The 21,106-nt window shown below is 48.0% G+C and overlaps 1 protein-coding gene across 2 annotated transcripts in view; it reads right to left on the reverse strand.

Annotated features, from left to right (window-relative positions):
* Positions 1–410: 410 nt before the first annotated feature.
* St3gal2 (ST3 beta-galactoside alpha-2,3-sialyltransferase 2) overlaps positions 411–21,106 on the reverse strand; it is a 57,776-nt gene continuing 37,080 nt past the window's right edge. The window contains exons 2-8 of one of the 2 annotated variants that reach the window (XR_015048597.1): positions 18,858–20,143; positions 14,548–14,741; positions 9,344–9,523; positions 5,793–5,838; positions 5,169–5,288; positions 4,187–4,743; positions 411–696 (exon numbers count right to left, since the gene is read on the reverse strand). Coding sequence is in view for 1 of the 2 variants with exons in the window: in XM_085843575.1 (XP_085699701.1) it covers positions 4,570–4,743; positions 5,169–5,288; positions 5,793–5,838; positions 9,344–9,523; positions 14,548–14,741; positions 18,858–19,196 (1,053 nt within the window). In the remaining variant the exon portion in view is untranslated. Of the gene's footprint in view, positions 697–3,321; positions 4,744–5,168; positions 5,289–5,792; positions 5,839–9,343; positions 9,524–14,547; positions 14,742–18,857; positions 20,144–21,106 lie in introns of those variants that run through there. The other variant, XM_085843575.1, reaches the window with a different exon arrangement.

Here is a 21,106-nt window from a genome sequence, read left to right on the forward strand (position 1 = left end):
TTTTTGTTGTTTGAGATAAGGTCTCACTGTGTAGCCCTAATTGTCTTTGAACTCGGAAATCTGCCTGCCTCTGCCTCCTAAATGCTGGGATTAAATGGGTTTATATCATCAAATTAAAAAAAAATTATGTATAGTGTTTGTACTGGCTGTATGCCTGCATGCTAAAAGAGGGCATTAGATCTCATTACAGATGGTTATGAAGCCATGTGGTTGCTGAGAATTGAACTCCGGACTCTGGGTCAGAGAAGCCCGTGCTTTTAACCTCTGAGCCATCTCTCCAGCCTTTATATTATCAATTTTTAAAACTTTGCCAGTCTAGGAGCTGGAGAGAAGACTCAACAGTTAGGAGCATTTGCTGCCCTTATAAAGGACCTTTGAGTCCCAGTGTCCACATCATGTCAGGTCGTTCACAACTGCCTGGTACTTCTCCACTTCAGAGGAAGTGGGGACCTGGCAGTCATGTGTACTCCACTCCCAGTAAGTTACTTTCAATCCCAGAGCTCTGGTGACAAGATCGAGAATGTCTCCAGAATATCCGGAGTTATATTAAGAGAACATGGCTCAAAAACAGAATTAAACCATCCTTCTAGAGAGTCACTTTTATGTTCATTAGATCTTAGATGCTTGTTGTATTGGTGCTCACCTGTGAGCCTGGACAGCGAGATATCAACTGAGCCCAGAATTCAGGGATTGAGCCTATACAACAATAGGAAAAAGATCAAACAAAACATGTTTACACTCTTTTGGATCTGAAATATTTGGTTCCACAGAAGTACCAGAGGTGTATGTAGGCCCTTGAATGATGGTGAACAACTGGAGAGCAGGTATGAGATTGAAAATCCGGGTCTGCCTGGAATGGGTAGTGCAGAAGACAGCAAGGTTTGAGTGCTGTGGGGAAGTTTCAAAGAAGGGGTGGTGGTGGCACGCCTTTAATCCTAGCACTTGGGAGGCAGAGACAGGCAGATTTCTGAGTTCAAGGCCAGCCTCGTCTACAAAGTAAGTTCCAGGACAGCCAGGACTAAACAGAGAAACCCTGTCTCGAGGAAGAAAAAAAAAGTGAGAAGGCACAAAACAAGATGGAGCAATAGTTACTACCCGCACTCACCTAAATGGTGACACTGAAAGTGAACACATCTCTTAAAAACAAGGCAGAAAGGGCTGGAGAGACAGCTCATTGCTTGAGACCAGTAGTTGCTCTTCTAGAGGGTCTGGGGTCAAGTCCCAGCACTCACATGGCAGCCCAGAACTGTAACTCCAGTTTGAGGGTATCTGACATATGCAGGCAAAACACCAACACATGTAAAGTTTCTTTAAAAGGGAGGGGGCGGGGGCTACTGAGATGGCTCAGCGGTTGGGCAAGAGCAGTGCCTGCTCTTCCTAAGGTCCAGAGTTCAATTCTCAGCAACCACACGGTGGCTCACAACCATCTGTAATGAGATCTGATGCTCTCTTCTGGTGTTGTCTGAAGACAGTTACAGTGTACTTACATATAAATCCCAAAGAAAAAGAAAAAGGGAGGGGATGGGTAGTGGGATGGCACACTCCAGCACTTTCAGAGCAAAGGCAGAGAGGTCTCTGGGTTTGAGGCCAGCCTAGTCTGCAAAGAGAAACCCTGTCTCAAAAAAGCAAAATTAAAAAGCCACATGGCAGGTAATCTGCGGTCTGAGAATGGAGTAAAAACAGCTCATCCCAGACCATTGCTGTTTCTACCCAGCTACCCTCGTGTAGTCCTGATAGGTTTTATGAACATAAAACTCTAATGCTGCCTTCCACATTGGTCTCCTATCTATTTTAACAGAACAGTCCTGCCCCAGTCTCAGAAGCCATAATCAAAGAAGAGTTAAACAACCAGAGGGCAAAACTTATGTATCTGGTGTCTTGTCAGTTTTTTTGTTAAATAGCATATACCCTGGAACCCACGAGGCAGAGCTGATGGATCTCCTAGGAATTTGAGACCAGCCTGGTCTACAGAGCATAGGTACAAGACAGCTGCTCTCAGAAAATCAAAACAAGTTTAGTGTACCTCCTCAGCCTCTGTAAGACTGTAGGGATGAACCACAACAGCTGGGGTGGGGGAAGGTAGTCTATCTGTACTGTGATGACGCACACCTGTAGTCCCAGCACTTGGGAGGCAGACCAGCCTGGGCTACAAAGAGAAACTTTATCTTGAAAAGACAAGAAGTACTACCACCTGTGGGTTTTTTAAAAAATTTAGTTCTGAGATCCATACAACCTATTTTAGTGAGTAGTTTAAGATGCAGACCCAACATTTCCCTGTTTTCCAGTTACCCTACTGAAGTTTAAGCATTTATCCTTAGTGACAGGCAAAACTCAGAGAGGCACTATCTGCCCTCAGCAGCTCTCCCAGAGAACTCTTCCTTTGCATTGCACTTTGTACTGGCAACAAGCTGTGGGCCGCACAGCATGATTGGGCTAAGCAGAAAAATGTCAGAACTCCTGAGACAACTCACCAGAGTCGCAGGGAAAGCACTGCTTTATGGGTGCTGAGATGAACCAACACAAGCCTGCAATAAAGCCCTGTGTTTACAAAAGGCTATTTCAGGGAAAACAAGTTCTTCCCAAGTCATTACTCATAGAGGAATCCAAAAGGGGACAATGAATTATTTTTTGCTCCTTTTTTTCCCTTAAGAAAGGGTCTCATGTAGCCCAGGTTAGTTTGAAAGTTACCATGTAGCTCAGGCTAGCCTTTAACTTCTTTTCCTGCCCCTCAGCCTCTCAACTACTAGGATTAAAGGCACATGCCACCATGCCTGGCATAATAAGTTGATTTTTTTTTTTAAACCGTAATACTCAGTCCTTTGGGCGGACTTCAGAGAACAGAGCCCATGAACTAGACTCCTCAGCCGTAAGACGATACCAGAATTATTGTGTTCTCCCAAACATCCTTACCGCCTCAGAAACACCTAGGATGGCACAGTTCAGAACAGATGAGTGACTCTACGGGCTTTGTTCTTTTTAATTCAGGAAAAGAAATGGAAGGAAAAGTTGAATGTTTAAATAACTCTAGAAAAAAAAGGAGTGGCTTCTGGGACCTACCTTTTCTAGAATGGGGATTCATGGTTTAAACAAAACAAAGGGAAGAAAAATAAATTACTCTTCTCAATACTGTTTGGCATAATTGCATTGCTTTCCCATTTCTCACCACAGCAGCTTGAGAGCAGAGATGAGACAGGCAAGAACTGGAACGGTGGCTATGTGCGATGGTTCGAGCCCTGAGAGGTTCTGCTACAGCCACGCTCAGTAAACGCCCCTCCCCTTTTTTTCCTCCACCCGTGCTTTTGAAACTGGGAAGGAACAGACTCGAGCGAAGTTCTCCATGTATTAGTTTTTAGGGTTGTTGCCTCATCCCAGACCTCTTAACACTCTCCCTTATGTGTGACTGTCCCCCAACCAGGCCGCTTGGTTATATGAACTCATTAAGAATGGGAAATATTTATGTGGACGCTGCAGCAGGGACGTGTTTTCTGGGGCCTGAGACATTCACTGAAGCCCTTTCTCCCAGTGAACCTCAGCTGTGACCAAGTCATGCAAGTAGCTTCCAGTTGTAACCCCTGATTCCTGACTGAGCAGCCCTTCCGGGGCTGGAGAGTAGGTTAGAACAGGCGAGTAAGCAGGGTAAAGGTGCGGACAGGAGGAGGCATGCAGGGCAGCCACCAATCCGCTCCTCCCCAGCAAAGCTCCAAGCCATCTGCGAGGCCCGCAAACAATTGTCAAGCAATCTTGGTTGGATCGCCATCCCTGGCAGCTTGAGAGTAACTAAAGCATGAGTCCAAAGCAAATCCTACCCCCAAGCAAGAGGCTGCCTGCTCCTCTTTGGGGTGACAATGAAAGAAAAACGGTACATGCTCAGGGATCTCCTTTCCAGCCAACTGTCCAACCGTGCGTGTTGCTCTCTCGCGCCTTAGGGCTAAAGACACGGGCCACGTGTGGGAGAGCAAAAGCAGCCGAGTCCGGGTGGTCTCACTTTGTCTCCGAATCAACAGGTGAGCTGGAGAGGAGGCCCAGGACCTAAGGACAGACGCTGAGAAGGTGGTGGGGGACAGGAGTGAGGGCACATGTGAGAGAAGCACCTTGCATGTGACCCGGTGGAGCTTCCTACCCATTCCTGACACTAGTGAGGCCCTAGGGAGATCAACCCAACCGGGTGAATTCAACCCCCTACTACCTGGTGAGCCACGGAAAGCCCTGGAGAGTGTCTCACCGGAACCACATTTCTTTGGAGGGCTTCACTCACCCACCCGGCCTAAGCTGGAAATGAGCAGTTCAAGGCGCTCCTGCCCAGCACTAGACCGGCCTCCTAAAAAGCATCAAAATTCTTATCCAAAGCAGGTATAGTGGAGGGGGTCGAGGCCCGCCGCCTCCCAAGGCCATGATTGGTGGAGACGGCGGCGCCGGAAATTCTCCTTGAGTTGCGTGATTGGCTAAGAAAGAAGCTCCTCCCAACTGCAGCACTGATTGGTTGCTGGGGACGGCGCAGTCTGATTGGTGGGCTGCAACCGGCGCTTGCGGGACCCAGAAGTGACTGGTTCTGAAGGCGCTCAGGGTCGCTCAGTTCCCTCGGTAGACCTCGATCTTGCTGGCCTTGGCCAGCATGTCGATGATGTGGGCTTCGAAGTCGGCGTCATGCACGCCTGTCTTCCGGAACTCGCCCGCGTACCGGTTGTTCTCCCAGTAGTGGTGCCAGTTGCCTCGACTGTCGGCCCCGAACCCATACACGTTCACCTGTGAGGAGGGTGGCACAGGGGTCATTGGGAGTCGGGGGCCGGAGGCCTGACATAAGGACACTGACTCAGAGGGGACTTCTGTCTCTTTCTCATTGTGTTTCGCTTTTCCACGACTGGGTCTTATGTAGCCCAGGTTGGCCTCAAACGCTCCTCCTGTCTCAAACTCTCCGTATCTGATTACAGGTGCCACCATGACCCTGCTTAAAATGTGCCTTTTAAATGAAGTAGTTTTGTTAGTAAATCTTAAAAGGTAATGAAGATGGGAAATGCAAAAATATTGTTTATAGGAATAACAGATATGAAAAAACATGGTTTCTCTTTACAAAAACTTCTTCCCGGGAACCACAGCTAAGATGGGGAAAGGGCTGTTTCCTCTGTTTATGGGTTCTCCTAATTCTGCTCTAGACAACACCGACTGCCTACCTCATCACACACATGTAGTGCAAAGAAGAGCACCAGCATTCCTGTAGAAGGGTAACGCCCGTGGTGCTCCGTCCACCTGTCGTGGATGTACTTGAAGAAGGCTGGGTTGTAAATCTGGACCTGCAAGGAGAGAAAGGCACACGAAGGGCTTGGAGGTGTGGAGATTTGGGCCAGGCTCTGAACAGCTTCTAGCAGTTCCTCGGGAATGTGGCACATGGGTATTCCTAGGTTCTTTTTTTTTTTTTTTTTTTTTTTTTTTTTTTTGGTTTTTCGAGACAGGGTTTCTCTGTGTAGCCCTGGCTGTCCTGGAACTCACTTTGTAGACCAGGCTGGCCTTGAACTCAGAAATCTGCCTGCCTCTGCCTCCCGAGTGCTGGGACTAAAGGCGTGCGCCACCACGCCCGGCTATTCCTAGGTTCTTGTGTTCATTGTAGGGGTCAGGCATACCAGCCGATGCAGATCTCGCACCTGCCCCCTCCCCCCACCCCCCGCATCCCCAAGACAGGATTTCTCTTGTGTAGCTCTGGCCATCCTGAAACTCACTCACTCTCTTGGCATCGCTTGAATAAGCCAGCATAATTTCCATGGTGGTGAGAGTCAAAAGACAGGGGGTAGAGAACTTACCTTCTCTTTGTCCACTCGAAGGAAGGACTTCACTGGGGCATAGGTGCTGCAAGAAGACAGGAAAAAAAAAACCTTTCAGATGGCTCACAGATGGCAACACATTTGCTCCTTATGACCAAATAGTGACACCCTCACAATTTCTAGACTGACCTATTCCCGTTGCATGTTCGCCACTGCAGGGCCTTGATAGAAACTTTCAGTGGCTTTCAGGATAAAATTGGGATACTCTAGTCAAGCCTAGGAACTTCCAGTTTCTCCCTTTCTTCCCTAATCTCTCTGTTGGGAAACTCAGCATTTGGAATAGCTGATCTCAAACTCGCCATGTGTGTGTGCTGCCTACTTTTTATGTCAACCTGACGCAAGCTAGCGGCATCTGAGAGGAGAGAACCTCAATTAAGAAGATGACTCCAGGGCTGGTGAGATGGCTCAATGGGTAAGAGCACCCGACTGCTCTTCCAAAGGTCCAGAGTTCAAATCCCAGCAACCACATGGTGGCTCACAACCATCCGTAAGGAGATCTGGCGCCCTCTTCTGGAGTGTCTGAAGACAGCTACAATGTACTTACATATAATAAATTAAAAAAAAAAAAAAAGATGCCTCCATAAGATCTAGCTGTGAGGCATTTTCTTAATTAGTGACTGATAGGAGGGTCCAGTCCATTGTAGGTGGAGCCAACCCTGAGCTGGTGGCTCTGGCTTCTATAAGAAAGCAGACTGAGCAAGGCATAAGGAGTAAGCCGTTGCTAAACCACTTTTGGCCTTCTTACACCTTAAAAAATATATATTTACTTTAATCCCAGCACTTGGGAGGCAGAGGCAGGTAAATTTCTGAGTTCGAGGCCAGCCTGGTCTACAGAGTGAGTTCCAGGACAGCCAGGGCTATACAGAGAAACCCTGTCTCGAAAAACAAAAAACAAAAAACAAAAACAAAATATATATTTAGGTTTATTTTTAAAGTGTATGTCTATACGTACGTGCCTGATATATTCAAGGCCCTGGGTTTGGTCCCCAGTGCCACAAATACAGTAATATATAGTGTCATATGACTAAAGAAAAAAAATGGTGACTACACCAATAAGGGAAAACAATCCATATGTATCTATATTATAAACAGAAAGACAAAACATGGCTCCTTCACCACAATGATGGGGCACATGCAGTCTCAATAGAAGACTGAAGATGTGTCATGGATGAGCAGAAAATCAGACAGACAATGGAACACAGGTGGGTAGGAGCCGCTGGAGATGGTGTAATGTGTAATGGATACAGTTTCTTTGTGTGACAGTGCTCTTTCTGGATGAACATCAACCTTATTGAACTTCATACATCAATCAGCAAGGATTAAAATAGTGCTTTTAATAATATTTAACCACATATAAAAGTACAAGGTTAGGGGCTGAAGAGATGGCTCAGTGGTTAAGGGCACTGACTGCTCTTCCAGAGGTCCTGAGTTCAACTCCCAGCAACCACATAGTGACTCACAACCATCTGTAATGGGATCCGATACCCTCTTCTGATGTGTCTGAAGACAGCTACAGTGTACTCATATAAATAAAATAAGTAAAATTTTTAAAAAAGTACAAGGTTATTCAGGGTAGACCATGTGGTTGTTTTAAGACTGGGGATAGGGTAAGATAACTTTTGGGGCATTAGTAGATCAAAGACCTTTAGAACACGAAGACATTCTAACATTAACTGTCATGTGTACAGCATTCTCAATTCTTCAAAATGTTACTGGTTTGTACATTTTAAAAGCTTTTATTACATTTATTTATTTGTGTGCTGGGATGCAGAACTGTCATAACGGGCATGTCAGAGGACAACTTCCAAGAATGATTCTCTCCTCCTACCACGTGGGTTCTGGGGGACTGAACTCGAGTGACATGTTCACACCACTTCTGACTTCCTCAGGCACCGGGCACACAGTCATACATCTAAAATAAATACATTTTTTTGTTCATTTGTTTTTTTTTTTTTAAGATTTGGTAGGTAGAGCCGGGGCAGTGGTGGCACATGCGTTTAATTACAGCACTTGGGAGGCATAGGCAGGAAAGATTTCTGAGTTTGAGGCCAGCCTGGTCTACAGAGTGAGTTCCAGGACTGTCAGGGCTACACAGAGAAACAGTCTCTAAAAACCAAAAAAATAAAAGAAAGAAAGGAAGAAAGGGAGGAAGGGAGGGAGAGAGAGAGGGAGGGAGGGAGGGAGGGAGGGAGGGAGGGAGGAAGGAAGGAAGGAAGGAAGGAAGGAAGGAAGGAAGGAAGGAAGGAAGGAAGGAAGGAAGGAAGGAAAAGATTTGGTAGGTAGGTATAGTGGCATATCCCTGTATCCAAGAATTGTAGAGGTGAAGTCAGGAGAATTACTTCAAAGCCAGTCTTGACTACACAAGACCCTGACTCAAGAAACACACACACACTAAACAAACTAGTTAATTAAATGGACAAAGCTGGGGAGCCGGGCGGTGGTGGCACACGCCTTTAGTCCCAGCACTCGGGAGGCATAGGCAGGAAAGATTTCTGAGTTCAAGGCCAGCCTGGTCTACAGAGTGAGTTCCAGGACAGCCAGGGCTGCACTGAAAAACCCTGTCTCGAAGAAAAAAAATAAAAAAAATAAAAACCAAAGCTGGGGAGATGGCTCAGTGGTTACCAGCCTTTGCTGCTCTTGCAGAGGAATCAGATTTAGTTCTCAGCGCTCACATGGAAGCTCACAACCTCCTGAAACCCCAGTACCTGAGAATCTGATGTCCTCTTCCAACCTCCTTGGGCTCCTGCACACATACGGTGCACATATATCCACTTAGTCACATCCACATAAATGCTTATTTTTTTAAAATGTAAGCCAACAAAACCTGACAAACCTTTGGTAAGCCAGGCCTTGTGACACAGACCTGTGATCCCAGCCAGTATGGGAGCTGAGACATGAGGATCACAAGTTCAAGGCCTGCTTCAGCTGCAGAGAAAATTTAAGGCCAGTTTCAGCAGCTTATCAAGAGCTTGTCTCAGAAATTAAAAAAAAAACAAAAAACAAAAAAAAACAGCAATAAATAGAAAAAGCAACCAGGGTTGGAGAGATGGCTCAGTGGTTAAGAACACTGGCTGCTCTTCCAGAGGTCCTGAGTTCAATCCCCAGCAACCACACGGTGGCTCACAACCATCAGTAATGGGATCTGATACCCTCTTCTGGCTTGCATTAAGACTGAGTACTCATATACATACAATACATACATAAATCTTAAAAAAGAACAACAACAAACCCTCAGTGAAATGAATTGTCAGGGTTGCCAGCTGTGATAGAACTGCCATCTCAAAGACAGTTACCAGAGGAAAAAACCCCACAACCCAGAGCTGTCCCCTCGAGAGACCAGTCCAAACTGTGCAATCATGATTTTACCACTAGTACCCCGAGCTGCACCACATAGGAAGAGACACAGAATGAACTCCTTTTTGAGCTCCTACTTCGCACTAATTCAATTAGAGAATCTTTTGAACTCAGAGACAAGCCCTCCCATAGAACTCCTGACACCCGTGTGCTACTCAGCCAGCAAAGAGGCTCACAATCGGATCTGTCCTGTGGAGAGGGCGCTGGCAATCCACATTAGGTCCAGAGCCTTGAAGGGGACCAGCACGAAGCTGACATTGGCAGGCAGGTTCTTGGCACTCTCCGGGTACATGAAATGGTGAGTTGTTCGGCTGCCAACATCCTTCTCAAAGCCCACAGTCGGTGCCTGATTCATCCTAGAGAGAGAGAGAGAGAGAGAGAGAGAGAGAACTCCCATGAAACGTGGGGTGTGGGTTTTACAGGATAATTTGGCACTCAACAAAAATAAAAAAGGAAGTTGGACATGACGGCTAATGCCCATAGTTCTAGCTTTCAAGAAGCTGAGGCAGGAGGATTGCCACACATTTGAGGCCATCCTGTGCTACAGCGTAACACCTGTCTCAAAAAAAGAAAAAAAAGAAAAGAAAAGAAGAGAAATAAAGTGATGTACACTTTGGCTCAGCAATGGTTGCCTAAGTAAAGATAAAGACTATTCTATTAATCAGAGAACTGGGGGTACAATCTGTACATTCATCCACTGAACACCACTTAGGTACCAGGATGGAGTAAGTTTTACATGTTGGTAACAAACCCAGCTCTATTCAGTGAAATATCCTAAGGATGGAAGGTACCCCGATTTTCTTTGAGACAGGATCTCATATAGCCCAGACTGGCCTTACATTTGCCGTGTACCAAACGTCGGCTTTGAACTCCTGACCTCCTGCTTCCGCCTCCCAAGTGCTGGGATGACAGAGATGTACCCCTGCACCAAGACAAGCCTCCCATTTTGGTAAACATCTTACATCACAGGCTCTAAGCACGAGCCTGTTGGTCTTGCTTCCTGCTGTTTAAGAGGACATTTCTGTCCTCTGAGGATAGAGCACCTTGCAGCATTCCTACCACAGTAGGGTGACCAGAAACTCTGCTCCTTCACAGGGATCCAAGACGGAGGGACGGTCTCCATGCGCCCCCCTAGCTTTCAGGCCAGCTCTATGAAACTGTACAAACATCAAATCAGAGTGGCTGGCACCAATCTCAGGAATGAGTGTAGACTTCCTATGCCACAGAGCACCTCTGCTATTTTCTTCCTGCTCCTCTACCAACATCTCAGTTGCCTGTGGATGGAAAGGGCACGAAGGACATGGAAGAATGCAGCTGGTGTTACCAGGCTGGACCGATGCTGGAATCCAGATTTATGCTTCTGAGGACCTAAGCAGCAAACTTTATCTGTTGTCGTTGTTGTTGTTTGTTTGTTTTTGAGTCAGGGTTTCTCTGTGTGGTCCTGGCTGACCCAGAGCTCACTCTGTAGAGCAGGCTGGCCTATAACTCATAGATCTGCCTGCCTCTGCCTCCTGAGTGCTGGGATTAAAGGCGTGCACCACCACCACCCAATACGAGAGACAGATAGACCAAGCCCTGAAGATCAAAGAGCTGTGACTATCCAATTTTAGGGGGAAAAAGGTTTGAAAGAAGACTATTTGGGAGGAGGAAGAAGAGAAGTCAATGGTGGGTGAGTACGATCAAAACTAATTATATGCGCATATGAAAACATTGGAATGAAACCCACTGTTTTGTGTAATGGGGGAAGATAAAGGGTACCGTTACCCCAGGCTGGCCCATTGATTAGCTAGTCTACTCAGAGTCAAGAAGTATTCCCCTGGTCCTAGCGGTGGGACCTTCAGCCTCCTTTACTCCTCTACTACCGGCTTCAGGCCCCAGACAGCAGGGGGCTGGGAATGAAGATCCAAAATAAAGTCCAGATGATGTCGCACAGCCTCCACAGGAACAGGGAGGGACGTGGCATTCTTCTGGAGACTCTGACTCATTCCAGATAAGCCAAGTCCTGGAAAGGGGCCAGAAGATGACATCGACCCCTGGGGCATGGAGCCATGCATTCCAGAAACCTATCTGCTCACAGCTGCCCCCAGCAGCCAAAGAAAGGCGGGGCAGGGTGGACCACACTTTACTCGGGGACAGTGTCTGGCTACCTCATCCCTTTCCTCATGCTTCCATCGTGCCTTCTGTCACCTGACAATGCCAGGAACTGGATGTATCTGCTGCCTAGAGGAAGCAAGAAAGGCTCAACTCCAGTTGGGTCATAAGCAGAGAGATCAGAAAATTTACAGGTGGAGACGACAGCTTGAGGTGAGAGGACAGATCTGGATTTCACTGCTCTCCCTGATTCTGGGGTGAAAGGTTTCCTTTCTGGTTCCTGATCAAGAGAGATCTGCAAGCGGCCACCAATACTGCCATCTGGCCCTTTCTATAGACCACAGACAGCCAACTACCATCTGGGTCACCTTTTCTGCCCAGCAATTCTAGGGACCACTCCAAACATTGTATCTTGAGCCTGCCTCATGTAAAGGAGAATCTGTGGGTGTGTCCGCAGCTAGGACACCCACATGTTAGAAGAAGTCACAGCTTTTGGGCCACAGGCTTTGACCCCTGAGGTTTCCCAACCATCACCAAGGAACCATATGATAGAGTTGGCCAGAGAAGCAGGTATTCGGGTATCTGAGTTTCCTTGGGCTTTCAAAGGGCCCCAGAGCTGAAGGGAAGCAATGGGAGCCTCCACCCCTAATCTTGACCACCTTTTCTCAGTAGACAGTTCTTGCACCGGCTTCCAGCTTCCTTCCCTTTAAAGCCCCGGGAATCGGAAGATGAGAATAATCCAGGTGGCTCTGGAGTTATGGGGGGAACTCAGCATTCTATTTCTACATCTGTCACCGTTTCTCATCTCGAGGAAGATCTTGCAAAAAAAAAAAATACAGAAAGCCTCAAGAGATAAATTGCTATGTTGGTGTTGCTATGGAGACAGCAACGGTTTCTACGACAAAGGCCTTCTGCCTCCCAGGAAATCTGGTCTTTCTACAATGCCCATCCTAGGTGATGTTTAGCAAAAACCTGGCATTTTCAGTATTTTATTTACTCATTCATTCATTCATTCATTCGTGTATGTGTATATTTGTGTTTGCATGTGTTGACAATGGAAATCAGCTTCTTTTGATTTCCCTTTATTTCTTTGTGTGTGCTTGTTTTTGTATTGGTGCCCATATGCCACGGGACGTGAGTGGAGATCTGAAGACAGAGTCTGGGGGTCAGTCCTCACCTCTCTACCTGAGGCAGGGTCTCCTTACCACTGTGTGGCTAGGGTAATGGGCGCTCAAACTTCTGGAGAATGCCCTGCCTCTCAGCTCCCTATGGAATCAAAGAAGCCAGTGCTGCAGCATCTGGCTTTTATATGGGCTCTGAGATTCCAAACTCAGGTTGTCAGGGTTGCTCAACAAGTGCATTTATCTCTTGGGCCACTTCCCTAACCCCCACCTCATTATTTAAGACAGCTTTTCTTCCTGAACAAAGACATACAATTTTGGCTAAACTTGATGACCAGCAAGCTTCCAGGATATACCAATCTCCATACCACCAGCACCAGGGTACAGGAGCTTTGGGGGGGGGGGTTGATTTTGTTTTTTGAGACAGGGTATCACTATGTAGCCATGGTTGGTTTCAAATTAAGAGATTCGCCGATTTCTACATTCCAAGTATTAGGAATTAAGGTGTGGGATACTGTGTCTAGCTTTGAGATTTTTGTTTTGTTTTGTTTTGTTTTGTTTTTCGAGGTAAAGTTTCTCTGGGTAACAGAGCCCTGGGTGTCTGGCTTTGAAGATCAGGCTGGCCTTGAACTTGAGAGATCTGCCTGCCTCCCCCCCACCCCCCAAGTGCTGGGATTAAAGGCTTGTGCCACCGCGATTTGCTTTGAGATTGTTTTTTTTTTTAAGCCAGAAGCTTTCTATGACGCCTCAGGCTGACCTTGGACTTGGGATATTTCAGTCTCAGCTTGCAGGAGCTAAAATTCATGAATGTGTGCCACCACACCCACCTTACCCTTTTGAAAAGAAGAGGAGTTGATTTAGTGATTTAGTGTACCTCAAGGGCAGTAGAATGGACAATAATAAGAATACCTCCTGCCACCAGGAGTTCAAGGCCAGACTGGTCCACAGGTTAAGTTCTAGGATAGCCAGGGCTGCAAAGAGAAACCCTGCCTTGAGAAAACAAACAAACACACAAACAAACAAACAAACAAAGGAATACTTTCTGCTAGTAAAATTTTTCTTTAAATATTTATTATTATTTTAAATTATATGTATTTTAAATTATGTATACATATTAATACACTATGTATATATTATATATATGTATTACATATGTTATATATGTGTATATATACACACACACACACATATGGGTGTAGGTATGCACATGTGAGTACGGACACCCAAGGAAGCCAGAGTAGTCAGAGCCCCTGGGGCTGGAGTTACTGGCAATTGTGAGTCATGTGACAGGCAATGAACTTGAGTCCTCTGGGAGAGCAGCATATATTCTTATCCACTGAGTCAACTCTCCAGCCCCAGTGACTGACTGTATTAAGGTTCTTCTAACACCAGACAGGTAGGCGTATGCCACTGACCCTGGTGTGTGCACTGTTCAGGATTGACCCCAGAGTTTCGTGCATGTCAGGCAACTTTTAAAAAAAGATTTACTTTTTTTTGTTGGGCAGTGGTGGCACACACCTTAATTTGGGAGGCAGAGGCAGGCAAAATCTCTGAGTTTGAAGCCACTCTAATCTTCAGAGTTTCAGAACAGCCAAGACTACACAGAGGGGAACAGTGTATTTTGTATGTATAACGGTTTTGCCTTTTATATGGATTTGTAACAACTATGTCAGAAGAAAGTGTTGGATCCCTGGAAGCGGAGTCAGGTGACTTTTAGCTTCCATGTGGGTGCTGGGAACCAGGTTCAAATCCTCTGCAAGGACCGCAAGTGCTCTTAGCCACTGAGACGCCTCTCCAGCTCCCAAAGTGTGTATTGTGAACACTTACTGCACACCCAACCTGGAAACCCTGGGAAGAGAGACCGGAACTATTAACTGACGCCTCTGGGTGCTGGCGTCCCTTAGCACACTGGGCAGTTAGTACTTGTACCCTAGCAGAAAAGATCAGAGAAGACTGGCCAGATGGTTCAGTGGATAAAAGAGCTTGCCACCAAACCTGAAAATCTGAGTTTAGTTCATAGGACCCATGTGGTGGAGGAACTACACGCTGTCCTCGGCTATCCTGAAAACTAAATAATGTTAAACAAAACAAACAAACAAAACCCAAAGACACAAGGACAATTCACGCATCATTTCCCTGTCCCCCTGCCTGCATCCGTGAGAGCTCACCTCATGATAAAGTTGTGGCTGTCCACTTCGTGCCCATAGCCAGAGCCCCGAAGGTTGCCTGAGTTCCCGACCACAGCACAGCGCCGGCACTGTTGGGGGTCCCGGAAGCGGTAGGGGTTCTCGCCAGGCACGATCTGGAACAGTTTCTCCAGCACTTCGTTGGTGTTGTGTGACTTGAATTGGGGTTGTAGCATCTGGGCAGGGGAGGGAGATGGCTGTGAGCGTGGGGAAACTCTCACCCCTTCAAGCCTCCCCTCCAGTCAGAGCCATACAGACATCCTCGCACAGGGCTGTCTGGGAAGCCCTTCCCCGAGCACTGAGGAACAACTTCTCGCTTCACAGTAGCAAGTCTTGACTCTCAGTCAGTCTCACTATTGAGACCAGTACCCAGTACCCTGCCAGACAGAAGCTGCCTCTCCAATGCTCCAAAGAGGCTCGGGGTGGGGGTGGGGTGTCCAAGTGCTATTAGAAGCATTCTGGAGGGGTTTATGGTCCTGGGCCATAAAGCAGAGAAATGCGCTTATGGAATCTTTCCAAGGGTTTCCAGGGGTCCACCTGCAGGACTTGTCTATGGCCACTCTGAACCTCTGGGAAGTGCAGGAAAACGTCCAGGAGAAACTAAAAATATAGATTTCACATGAAATCCTCTGAATGTTAAATATTGGTAGTATAAATATTTTTAAAAGCACTGGGCTAGACTTGTTTCATGATATAGGGCCATCAACTAACACTTTGAAATACTTTGAAACTAAGACTTTGAAATGCCATAAGCAAAAAGAAGCAGGCCTGCCTGTTCTCCAGAGCGGGCTCTAGGACAGCCAGGATGACACAGAGAAACAAAACGGAATAAAATAAAAAAAAAACCACAGAGAGCTCTCAGGAGGCTGAGGCCAGAGAATCCTAAGTTTGAGGCCACGGGGAAGACATAATGAAACCCTGTCTCAAAGGAACAGAGCAGTGTCAGGTATAGTGGCACACGCCTCCGCACTGAGGAGGCACAGACGGGCAGATCTCTGTGAGTTCAAAGCTGGTCTGGTCTACATAGTGTGTTCCAGGCCAGTCAGGGTTAGATAGGACCCTGTCTCAAAACAAGAACAAAAACAAGCCAAATGTAATGGTATATACCGATAACCTCAGCACTCAAGATTCGGAGGAGAGTCAGGCCAAATTATGGATGTCTCAAAAATAAAAATTAAAAAAAAAAAAAAAGCTGGGCAGTGATCTCTGTGCTTGGGAGACAGAGGCAGGCAATCTCTGAGTTCAAGGGCTAGAGTGAGTACCAGGACAGTCAGGGATACACAGAGCAACCCTGTCTCAAAAACAAATGAGCAGGGGCTGGAGAGATGGCTCAGCGGTTAAGAGCACTGATTGCTCTTCCAGAGGTCCTGAGTTCAATTCCCAGCAACCACATGGTGGCTCACAACCATCCGTAATGAGATCCGATGCCCTCTCTGGCGTGTCTGAAGAGAGTGACAGTGTACTCATCATATATATAAAATAGATAAATAAATATTTAAAAACAAGCAAGCAAAAAACAAAAGCAAGAAAAGCAACGCTGTGGACCACAAGCAGAGAGAAGTCACTCTGGCATGGAGCACTTGCCTATATACCCCAAGGCCTGCCCTTGACGACACTCAGCAATAACAGCATTGCTGTAGACGGAGGCACAGCCCCCTGGGTCTGTGGACAAGCAAGAGCTGCTCAGGGAACCCGACACCTTTCTGGAGCAGAAGTCTGCCTCTGAGACAAGAATTCTCAACCCTGAAGCAAACGGGTTGGCCGTGGGGCACAGGAAGATGTGTGGACTAAGGAACATGGTACCCAAACAGGCTCTGAGTTCCATTCCTGTGACCAGAGGCCTGTCTTATCCCTGAGGAATAAGGCCACTGCTGAGCCTATAACACTAGGCAGACACTGGCACTTTCTGAACCTTGACTTTCTCCATAAAACAAAGTTGTAGCCGAAAGTGACAGCAGGCAAGACTCTGCTAGAAGGTCCTGTGGGCTTCTCTGGACCCGTGTTCCACAGACACTGGTCTTGGAGGATTCTAACAGTCTGGGCCAAGACATAGGTTCTGGACAGCTGTCTTGATAAATGTGGACATCCTCACATCCATGAAGAACAAGAGGAGAGGCATCTTGCTCCTATACTGGCAGGAGGAACAAGGACCAGGAATTGCCTCTTTGTGCCAGGGAGAGCAGGCATCCTACAGGCTCCATTCTTGGCCCAGGAGGCGACCAGATGGCCCTGTAGAACCTAAGAAGTGATGCTCCAGCAATGATGGGGGCAGGGTGGAGGACATGAAAAGCAGAAAGGTCTTGCTTGGGACATCGGAGACCAGGGGTGGACCTGTTATGGGCCCCTCTGAGGATCCTGTGCCCCACCTCCCATAGCGGCTGAGGCTTACATTGCTCTCTCCCAAGCCAGAGCAATCTTTTCCAGCAACTGTGAAGAGCCAAGAAGGACTCTTGAAGTGCTCATAATTACTCTGAGCCAACGTTTACCAATTAGGATGCTCAGTCTTAAAATCTATTATTTCTGGGATAGCCCAGCAATAAGTAGCTATCATACATGCAGTGAGGGCCTGAGTTACAGATCCCCAACACCTATATAAAAGCCAGATGGGGGGAAGAACATTTATGTAACCTGGTGCCAGTGGTATGCAGAATCTCACAGGCTGGCCAGCTTAGCCAAATCGCCAAATCACCAAGCTCCAGAGTCTCGAGACCCTATCTTAGAAATTAAGGTGGAATGGCCGGTGTGGTGGCGCATGCCTTTAATCCCAGCTCTCAGAAGGCAGAGGCAGGTGGATCTCTGTGAGTTCAAGACTAGCCTGGTCTACAGAGTGAATTCCAGGACAGTCAGAGCTGCACAGTGAGACTATGTCTCCTAAAAACAGAACAAACAAAACAAAACAAACAAAAAGACCCACGACAACAACAATAACAAAATAAGGTGGACAGTGATTAAGTTGAGATACTTCACAACATCTGGCTTCCACAAACACAATTCTGCACGTATGCACACACAGGAAACTTGCACAGCACAAACAGGAGCTGGAGAGACGGTTCAGCCGGTAAGAGCACTGACTGCTCTCCAGAGATCCCGGGTTTAATTCCCAACACCCATATGATGGCTAATAATTGTCTGTAACTCCAGTTCCAGGGGATCCAACGTCCTTCTCTGTCCTCTGAGGGCACAGAAATACATGCAGCAAAGAATATCCGTTCACATACTAAAATAAAAATGAAAATACTACGTTCACAGATCCAGGATCCCGGGGTCTGGTAAGAGGCTAGAGGATGGCAGGATGGGGAGAAACGGTCCTCGCTACACAAGCCTGGCAACCTAAGTTCAGTCCCTGGATCCCAGGTAAAGGAAGAAACTACCAACTCCACAAAGTTGTCTTATAATCTCCACATGTGCGCTGTGGCATCCACACAGCCCCCACTACATCATACATGTACACACACACACACACACCAAATAATAATAAGAATTTGGGGGCTGGCAAGATGGCTCAGCAAGTAAGAGCACTGACTGCTCTTCTGAAGGTCCTGAGTGCAAATCTCTGAAACCACATGGTGGCTCACAACCACCGTAATGAGATCTGACGCCCTCTTCTGGTGCATCTGCTGAAGACAGCAACCATGTACTTATTTATAATAATAAATAAATCTTTGGACCGGAGCGAGTGGGGTTGACTGGAGGGAACAGAGGTCCTAAATTCAATTCCCAACAACCACATGAAGGCTCACAACCACCTGTACAGCTACAGTGTACTCCTATACATAAAATAAATAAACAAATCTTTAACATCATTTAAAAAAAAAAAAGAATTTTGGAAAAATAAGATGCTGCTGGGAGAGAAGTATGAGTCACTTGCCGGCAGGGCAGCCCTTGCTGCAGCTGTGGAGTGGCTTCTTGCCACTTACTCGGCAGGCCTCCTATCTATATGGCATGGCCTCCCGGTCCCTACTCAGACCGCTCTGGCCATTTGTGCTGCCTCCCTGAGCCCAGAGCATTTTGGGGGCGGGGTGTCTACACGGAACTCCTACAAGCCCCACAAATAGTAGTTCTCTCTCGTCCCAGGTCAAAGCCCATCATGCCCGTCAGCGGTCTGTGGTCCAGGGGTATGGCTCAGATCAGGTGGGCTTCCTACTTTGTCAGGGTGCTGGGAGTCATAAGACGGACAGCCTAAGTCCAAAAGGGGACTGGTCACAGCGGCTCCAAAAATAAAGAGGACCAATTCTGGAAAGCAGGCAGTAAAAGGAAATCAGCAGGGGGTGGGGGTGGGGCACAGTCCTTACCATCCACCACCGCTGGACATCCGGGGGGAGGTTCATGTTATCTCTGGTCCAGACTGGTGAGATGTTGCCGTCAAAGTGGCTGTCAAACCATTCAGAGGTGCTGACATCACCCATGCAGCGACTGCAGGCACAATTTCTCCCCAAAAGTCCCTCCTTGCCGAGGCGCTGTAGTCCGGAATAGCCTGGTACCAGCTTCACCCGGTGTGTGCCGCCCAGAGCCCCCGAGTCCAGGTAGGGCAAGGTAGCCATGCTGTGGTGCGAGTAGGTGAAGAGCAGGGACATAATGAACACCAGCAGGAATGCCATAGAGAGGAACCACACCCGAAGAGAGCACTTCATCGTGCTGGCCACGGGGCGGCTGTCACCGTGGCCAATCCTTTCCCGGCCCGCTGCGGGGCCAGCCACGGCGCAGCCTGCTTGTTTTGGCAGCACGTAGAAAGGGCATAGGGGCACGAGGTGTGACAGGGGACTCTTGCCACACCTTCCCTCAACAAAAGGAGAAAGCAGGAATAGCCTCCCCCCTCCCCTGTCCCTGAGCCACCAGAGCCTCTCGCTCAGAACTTCCTCAGGTCTCTCTCAGTCACTAGCTGGGCCACAAAGACTCTGCGTCTTCTGCCACCCCGTCAAGGCAGAGGTCAGTCCATCTCAGCCCTCTAGTCCCTTGTGAGTGCTGGCTGCCAGCTCCGGGGACCCCCCTCTTTGGTGGCTTGAAAAGGTCCAGTCTGGAGCAGTCTGGGTCCTTGTGGCTCATGAGCAGACGCTAAGGCAGCCCCTGCTCCCCTGCAGTGGGGAATCCCTGGAACCCTGATTACAGCAGAGGGTGCACGGGCTTCAGGGGGCCTGCATTCCATGCACGAGTCCTCTTCACACTTGCAAGCTGTCCTGGTCCAACTCCTTAGCCAGGGGAAAAGAGCCTGACTCAAGGCCAGAAAGAAAACCAGTGATCTCCATGGGCGTCAGGGCTGCAAAAACCCAAGACCTTCTGCGTAATGTCTGGCCTGCTGTCAGAAGGGCTGGTCCCCGACTCTGCGCTGTGGGGTCATCTGGAGCTGGGAACAGCTGCTGCTCAGCAAGGTGCCAGACTCTAAGCCATGTGGATCAGGGGAGCTTGTGTGGCCCTCATTGGGACTCCAGACTCCTTCCTGGGACTGTTGGCCTTGGCAGGGCGACTGCCCTGCCCACCCCTGCTTCTGGGGTGAGGCTGTCTTGCCCTTGGCTCCTGCTGGCAGTGATCCCCTGGCAGGCTCTTCCTCACCTGTCAGGAGCCGGGCGGCCACAGCATGACCCTGAAATTCAGAGAGGAGAAAGAATATGCTGTTAGACAGTAGAACCTGAACATAACATACGTACACATGCATATTCTCTCTCTCTCTCTCTCTCTCTCTCTCTCTCTCTCTCTCTCTCTCTCTCTCTCTCGCTCTCGCTTGCTCTCTTTCTTTTCCATACACACACACACACACAGCCCCCACCCATGGTCTCAGAGGACAGAGCCAGCAGTAAAAGAGATGCCCATCAACAAAAGCGTAGACAAAAGAAAAGGCTCTCTCCTCAAACAGTCCACGGATAGCATCATTTTGCCTAACTCCCAGCCTCAGAGGACTGCACCTTCATTAATTAGCCTGAGAATAAACAAGGAATAAGTTAATTTCCCCTGGGTCCGACGGCAAGGGCTAACACACTCCATTTAGGAAGCCTTGTCCAGCTATGTGTAGTTAGTTACTTTCGGACAAAACTGAGGGGAAATTAGCCTAGGGAGGATCGCAAGGTCTGAGAGTAATGCTCCACATAAGGCTCTCAGGGTACTTGTAGTGCCCACGGGAAGCTGGCAGAAGTTTGTCCCTGGTCTCTCAAGTGTGGACTGTACAGGCAACGTTTCTGATTGGTTCAGTGAACCATGAACAATCCTTCCTGCTCATATACAGGGAAAACAGGAGAAGAGGTATCTGCTCTCGGAACAACCACCAACCAGCCCTCTGGGCAGTTGCCTTCATCTGTGTATTAAGGACAAAATGAACCCCTAGAGTCCTATCCTGTCCCAGCAGCCTGAGGCTCCAAGCTGTCCCTAGCACACAGAGGGGAGGAGAGCCCACACTGGCCGGAGGGAAAGGAGTTTGAATCCACGCTCAGGGCATCTCCAAACCATCGCTTTAAATCCAGCCAGCTAGGGTAAGCGCCGATGGGACCCCCAGGTCTGGCAGCCCTAAACCCCCGCTCCCTTGTTGAAGGCTCCAGCCAGACATTCTAGGATT

Source organism: Mus caroli, unplaced genomic scaffold, assembly GCF_978045245.1.
Source record: "Mus caroli unplaced genomic scaffold, Mus_caroli_1 scaffold_10, whole genome shotgun sequence".
NCBI classification, from domain to species: Eukaryota; Metazoa; Chordata; class Mammalia; order Rodentia; family Muridae; genus Mus; species Mus caroli.